Below are 7331 nucleotides of genomic sequence, written 5' to 3'. Positions count from 1 at the left end.
AACAGTGGTTATTAGGCTCACAGGCAGGTAGAACCTAGGATTTGACTGTCTCACTCTTCAAGTCAAACCTACACGTTTCTCGGTGTAGCCTAATATTTCCCTTCAGTGCTTTCTTCTAGTATTTAAAACCTACTCAAACCAACTCAATAATATCCATTTCATTATCTTTCCCTGATTAGCCACCCATTCCAAGCCTGGTTATGAAATCATGAGTCTGGTCAGTTTAACAGCCTGGGGGGAATTCTCTGATTGTCAATGCTGCCATGGAACATTAATCAAGCTCCAAGCTAGCACTACGGGGTCTGAGACACAGTGCCTCCTCTGTGGAAAATAATTCAAGACGGAGGTGACTGTGAGAGCCATTCAAGTTGATTTTCTTTCTTCTTCCTTATTCATTTATTTATTTATTTATTGAGGCAGGTTCTCACTATGCAGCCTTGAACTCAGAGATCCGCCTGCCTCTGCACCACCACACCAAGCTTTCAATACCTAACTTTCTCTGCTAGTGTGGTCATCTGGTCACTGGAGGTCAGACCAGGAGGGAGGCTGCCTGGTCCGAACACATGGAGGCAATTCTTTTCTTTTAGATCCATAGAGCCTTTCGGTGTCATGTGCCAGCACTTAACCTAAGCACAATGCCCAGTCCTCTCTATTGTGTGCCCAAAAATAGGTAATTTTTACGCTTTAGGAATAAAGACTATGGAAGTCACAAGCTCACTCTAGAAGTATGAAAATGGCGTGGAAAAAGAGCACCATGGGTTTATTTTTAATAGTTTTTTTAAAAAAAATTATAACAATTTGTCATGTTCACACCACAGAAAATTTAGTCCAAAAATCATGCAGAAAAATTAGATAATAGATAAGAACATTCACACTGGAAGTAGGCAAAATATTAACAAAAAATTTGTCTAAAACATGTAAAATTTCACTATGAAATGCTTTAATTTGTATGATTTAGTACTTATACCAACCCAATTCAGTTGCTTGAATCTCTATTTTAGAATATCTATTTTTTAAAAAAATATCTATGCTATAAACCAGTACATGCACATCCACATGTAAGCTACCCTGCCTTCTTCAAGTTTTCTGGACTACACAAAAAACCTGGATCTCAGATATGAAAACAGCCTATGGCTATCAACAGCAGCAGGGTGGGAGTTGGGAGGCTCTTCACAACATGGCAGTGAATCCCTCACTCACACTCTTAGAACTGAACCAAACACAGAATGCCTTGGCGTTCATTAGTTCTAACCCTGTAAATGGCTCTGCACTTGGTTGCTGTGTTCTTCTGTGTGTTACACAGACATGCTGACTTTGCAATCTATGCTTTGTAAGAGAGCAGGTAACTCCAGCACGGAGGAAACCATGTAGTGAGGCATGGGGGACGAAGTCAGCGGCACCCTCCCACTCTTGTTTATCCAGACTGTGGCTTTCAGTCCTGCATTGAGGCCTCCTTGTATATCGGTTTCTAGTGTGTCGCCAACCATCACACAGTCCCCTGGCTGCACTCCAAGGAGATCACAGCAGTGATAAAATATGGAAGGTGCTGGTTTCTCCTCTTTCTGCTCTCCTCCTACAACAATAGCATCAAAATAATCCTGGCAAGCGCAAGCCTCGATCTTCTCCCTCTGGGTCTGTCTGTCACCGTTTGTTAACAAGAGTAGGCGGACCTCTTTGCGAAGTTCAGCGAGCATGGCTTTGACGTCTTCTGCTAGGGTCATATGCTGTAAACGCGTAGATTTCCACAGGAAATAACATTCCTCTGCCAGTTTCCTATGGTTAGCACCACCTCTGGTCTCCTGGATGGCTTCTTCCCAGTATGCAGTCCTCACATCTGTAATGCAGGTACTGTAAGGGTGAAAGCATTCCTTGCTGAGTTTAACTTGAACTTTATCGCAGATGACTTTCGCCTCTTCTCTGTACTGGTATTTTGACTGTAAGAGCTTTATCACCTAGGCAGAAGAAGATAACGTGGTCAGCATATCTGGTCTTTAGCAGCCGTGTCTTGAAGCAGAGACTTCTTCCCACTACCACACCTTCTCTCGAGGGAACTGGCCTTAGTTTTGGAGATACCAAATTTAGAACTCTCCACCCCCAGAGACAACCAATCATATACACATATCATCTGTCTGTCCCCCACCTCCACCCTGCGTCCCTCTCTGCCTCTCATTCCCATGTTTAAAAATCAGCATCTGTTTTATGATGATTCTTCACATAAAGCAAAAAACAAGATTTCACTGGTTCAGTAGGCTACCAGGTTTCACACTGGTCATGAAGGCACAAAAATAAGAATTTTGCTTAAATCTAGTGGAACATTTTAATAACTTCTGAAAAGCACTTCTATCACACGCACGCGCGCGCACACACACAAGTACTGGGAATGGAACCAAGGGCCTTGTCTACATTAGGGATACCACACCACCAAGCTACAGCCCCAGCCCTATTGTACCCATTGGTCTATCTTAACATTTACTGAAGACTAAAATGTGGCTAGCTTTATGGATAAATTAGTACACACCTTCTTAACATTTGCTATAACTCTACAATTTCCTCTTCAAGACAAGGCAGCGTCTTGAAAACCTTAGAATTGCTAAAAAATTTTCCTGAGTTGGGATCTGAATCCATACTTGCCTGCTTCTACTGAAGACATGCTGGCCTGATAGTACGTACTGACCCCTTGTCCTTGGAGCATCACCACAGAAAAAGGAAGCAGACAGACAACTTGTTGATTAATGCTGGTTAGAGTACCACCAGCAGTTAAACGGACAAGGACTATGGAAATAAAACTGAATTTTTGTTTTGTTTTTTTGTTTTTCAAGACAGGGTTTGTGTGTCCTGGAATTAGCTCTGTAGATCAGGCTGGCCTTGAACTCAGAGATTCACCTGCTTCTGCTGTAGGATAATGCTCTTGTACACTGTAATGATTTGTCACTCATATTAGTTTAATAAAACGCTGACTGACCAGTAGCTAGGCAGGAAGTATAGGTGGGGCAACCAGACTAAGAGGAAAGGCAGAGAGTCGGTCACCAGCCATATGCAGAGGAAGCAAGATGAGAATGCCTTGCTGAGAAAAGTTACCAAGCTATGTGGCTAAACATACATAACAAATTATGGGTTAATTTAAATTGTAATAGCTAGTTAACAATAAGCCTGAGCTAAAAGGCCAAACAGTTTATAATTAATATAAGCCTCTGTGTGTTTCACCGATACTAAACAGCTGTGGGACCAGGCGGGAGAGAAACTTCCGTTTACATGTTCCTGCTTCCCCAACGTTAGGATTAAAAGCATGTGCCACTGCCACCTGGTCCCTGAATTCATCCTTAAGAACAGCTAAATAAGGCTTGGCAAAAGTCATCCCTAAAACAAGAGTTGACAGGTAGGTAACATGGACAAGGGGAGCTTAATTCATTCCACACAGAAGCAACAAGGGCGTGGATTTCTGACCCCAATGGGGCAAGCCGCTTGAGCCAAAACGGAAGGCATAGGAGACAAAGATATGCTGGAGAGCCCTTGAACAGACGTTGCCCAAATCCTTTTCTCACCCACTTTCCCCACATAGGCTTATCTACAGATGCATCCAGCATGCAGACTGGGGCTCAAGCGTTGCCCTAAGTGCAGTATTCAACCAACAAGAGGCAGACTGGATAAACACCACACCTTCACTGCTTCCTGTGACCACGGAGGCAGGCTTCACAGCGTCATTCTGGAATGATGTCTCATGCCAGCAGCCACTGATCACTGATATACTTCATGATAGCCACCCCCACCCTTATCTCCCACACCCTACAAACCAACTACCTATACTGAACGACTATACTGCTTCAAAAGTCAGCCATACCATGGCAAATATTGATCTTCAGAAGCGAGAGCAAGGCATTGTGCTATGGTGGCTGGGAGTGGTGCTTGACAGCAGAACGAGGGCCTTTCCTGCACCACCATCAAAAAACATTTGGAATGGCTTATGACAGCTGGCATATTACTTTGGGATAGTATAAAAATTTATAAGGACTGTTGGAACCTTATAAGATAAAGTCTTTACAACATTTAACTGTGCTAATTTCATAGACCATTTATAAATAAAAGAACAAAGACTGGAGATTTGAACTCTTGTCCACCACTCACTATTCATTCAGCATTTAATTCATGTCAAACAAAGACAATTCAGACAGCACATTCCCCAGGAAACTCAGGAGTCAGCCACAGGCACATGAGTTGCAACAATTCATGATAACATCCTCTGACGGGCGCAATAAGACATAGCATAAGAAAAGAGCATGGCGTCACCACTGTAGAGAAATACAGCGGGTTGGTGGTGTTGCTTTGAGATAGGAGTCTCACTGTGTTGCCTAGATTGATCTCAAATTCTGGAGCTCAAGTGATGTTCTTGCCTTAGTCTCCCACGTAAATTTTTGTGTTTTTTTTTTTTTTAAAAAAAAACAAAGCTCACCAAGGCAGGAATGTGGAGGGTGAGTTGGATGTGGTCAGCCCAGAGACAAGATCACAGTACAATTCTACAGAGGTCAAGCGTTTCTGCAATTAAGGCAGGTAAGGGGGTCTGAGAGACAGGAGTGGATGAGGGCATAGTTCACTGAGCGAGCACTGGGTGCTACATTCTTCTCATGCACTGTATTGAAACCACCTGACATTTAACACAGACTAACACTCACACTCTATGGGGATCTGAGCTAAGCATAGACAGGGGACCTGCGGAGGCACTTGGTACCGGGAGAACTGTGATTTAAACTCCATGTGAGGTTTCCAAAGCCTGTAACCAGCAACGGCTTAAAACAAAAACTGAGTTTCCAAATACTGGGCTTAGCTGGGTAAGAATTTGGGTTAAGCATTGACTGTCTGCAGGTAGAGATAATGGAGAGAGTGTCATAATACAAGAGACAACCAACAGTGTGGAAAGCTTCCTTTAAGACTGATTCCAAATGTGGGGAGAAGCAGCTCCGTGGAAAACTCTTGTTTAGGACGGCAAGGCCTAGGTTCAAACCTCAGCACCAAGGAAGTGTGCGCGTACACGTAGACACACACACACACACACACACAAAACCAATTCCAAATACCTAGCGACGTTGGCACTTTGGGAGTAATCTAACCACTTCACAAGCCTATTGTACTCAAGTGGTGGAGACAAAAGCTACCTGCCAACGGATTTGGAAATACACAGGGGAGAGCCCTGATGGAGATAAGGCACGTAGATTTTTCTAAAAACACAGCTGTGCACAAAAGCACAGTCCAAAAGGGAGGGTGTGCAAAAATTTTAAAAAAATTAAAAATTAAAGTATGAGACAGACACGAATTGCATGTGTGACATGCGGCAAGAAAAAAATGGGGAAAGTTTATGATCTGGATAAACGAAAACTACCTGATGAAGCATAGGACCCTTATATTGAAACACACTTTTATAAGTGTGTTTCCCACATCTGGTACTCCTTCACTTTCTTGTTGAAGCTGAAGGCAGAGGAAGGAAAGTAGAGGTGGGTTAAGGACTGGAGGAGACAAAGAAGGTGTCCGACAGCATCTGCAGCTACAGCAAGAAGGATGCGGATCAGCAACGCCGCACTAAAAGAATGGCCACTCAGCATTTTACGTCCCAGGGGTCTCAACACCAGAGAGCCCTGCCAGCCAGACTGAAGAGTGCGGAGGGGGAAAAATGACTCTGCTGTAGGTTAAGTCCAGGCCCGCCTATCAGAGTTATGTAACTTCCTGGGCCAAAACCTTGTCTGAGCCTCTTTCCCCGCAACCCACCGCAGCCCCTCCCGCGGGGGACTGCAGCAAGAGGAGGGCACGCAGTGTCGTCCCGGGCCGTTCGAGCCCGGGTGGCCGCAGGTGGCGGCGACTCTGCAGTCGTGGCAGTTCAGAGTCCAGCACCCCGCCCCGCGCGCGCGGGAAGGAAGAGCAGCTCCAGCGGCGAGCAGCGGGGGACCTGCGGGTGCGGAGCCGACCGCGGAGTGTTGGCCCGGCCGGGGAGGACGACGGCGCGGGGACGTTACCTCCATCATGCCTCTCCGGCTCGCCTCGGCCGTGTCGATGAGCGTATTGTCCAGGTCAAAGAAGACCGCGCGCACCCGACTCAACCCCATCGCTTCGGCTGCTCAAGCCGCGCGCGAGCCGCCTCGGCCGCACCGCGCATGCGCGAGGTCGGCCGGGAAGCCGTGGGGCGGGGTCGCGGGGTCACCTGACTCTCCCTCGAGAGAATATGCGGCCGAGAGATTACGCGAGAGTCGGACAGTATAAATTTTGTGGAGGGTGCGCGTGCGCGGGACGGGCTAGAGCATTTTATGGCTTCGTCTTTGGTATGTGGGTGGATCGTTAGCGGCGCGGTTCACACCGGAGGAGCTCTCCAGGCACGGGGCTGGTCTGTCACTGGTGACTGTACAGATACCATCACAACCTGGAACACCTTCCAGCCCCGAGGAACCCTGCTGCTTGGGGTCCTCAGGGCTTATGGCTACGACTGTAAGAGAGACTGTCTTGCTATATGATTGATTTGGGAGGGCCTAGCCCACTTTGGGTGGCCCCATTCTTAGTAGGTAGATCCCAGATTGTTACAGATATGAGCATTGTAAACAACAACAAAAAAAATGGATCTGTCAACTGCTATCAATTTGCCCCTCAAAGACTGGTATAGCTTAGGGATAGTGAGGTGATAGAACTGGAGTGGACGTGGACGTGCTGGACGTAATTAGGCCACTGGGCTCCACCCTTTTGATGGAACAATGCTGTGCTGGTAGAGTGGGCAAGGCTCACTGAGTTACTTTCCTGTTGTGAGCTTGATGACTCCCACCTTTCCACACCCACTGCTTACCTCTTTTACATGTGCTTCCTGTTGCTGTGATTCCATCCATCACGAGGCTCACTGCAATACATCCCAATGCTAATGTCATGATCTTGACTCTCCAAAACTGTGGATGCACAGAAATTCCTTTAAAAAAAAGTACCTAATTTGTGTATTTTGTTAAGCAACAGAACATAGCCAGAGAGGGACTATATATTGAACTTTGATATAGTCATAGATTGGAATAGTACATAACCCTAAGAAAACTTCCTTTCAATTGATTATATCCCCACATTTTTGAAGGAGACTCGCCAAACTGATATCAGCTAGGACAATGTACTTGCCAGATTACCTTGAAAACAAGAGGATGTTTGCAGAGTTTTGGTAGAATACTGCCCTCACACTCCAACAAGGATTTCTTTGGCCAGAGGTCATGTTCTACACAGTGGGAAAAGGCTCAGTTAGTGATGTTGGACTCCCCTCTGTATGCTGTGAATATGTCTTATTACCATTGGTTAATAAAGAAACTGCTTTGGGCCTATGGCAG

General features: G+C 45.8%; 1 protein-coding gene across 2 annotated transcripts; it reads right to left on the bottom strand.

The window, feature by feature from the left end:
* Window positions 1-742: 742 nt before the first annotated feature.
* Window positions 743-6142, bottom strand: Nanp (N-acetylneuraminic acid phosphatase). Of its 2 annotated transcripts, none has more exons than XM_005371220.2 (2): window positions 6000-6142; window positions 743-1952 (listed from the first exon to the last, which is right to left on the bottom strand). In XM_005371220.2, exons 1-2 carry the CDS (start codon window positions 6087-6089, stop codon window positions 1296-1298), a joined length of 747 nt encoding a protein of 248 aa, XP_005371277.1. In that variant the 5' UTR covers window positions 6090-6142; the 3' UTR covers window positions 743-1295. The 2 variants fall into 2 exon arrangements, with proteins under 2 accessions (XP_005371277.1, XP_026633850.1); XM_026778049.1 differs by lacking the exon at window positions 6000-6142 and adding an exon at window positions 5372-5941.
* Window positions 6143-7331: the final 1189 nt, after the last annotated feature.

The sequence above is a fragment of the Microtus ochrogaster genome, unplaced genomic scaffold (genome assembly GCF_000317375.1).
Source record: "Microtus ochrogaster isolate Prairie Vole_2 unplaced genomic scaffold, MicOch1.0 UNK100, whole genome shotgun sequence".
Lineage (NCBI taxonomy): Eukaryota > Metazoa > Chordata > Mammalia > Rodentia > Cricetidae > Microtus > Microtus ochrogaster.
Note: the sequence above shows the minus strand (reverse complement) of the source record. Positions and strands in the feature narration are given on the sequence as shown.

Coding starts and splice junctions, on each gene's coding strand:
- Nanp (XM_005371220.2), bottom strand. CDS start 6,089: ATGGGGTTGAGTCGGGTGCGCGCGGTCTTCTTTGACCTGGACAATACG. Junction 1,953..5,999: donor GCCGGAGAGGCATGATGGAG/GTAACGTCCCCG, acceptor TCTTCTGCCTAG/GTGATAAAGCTCTTACAGTC.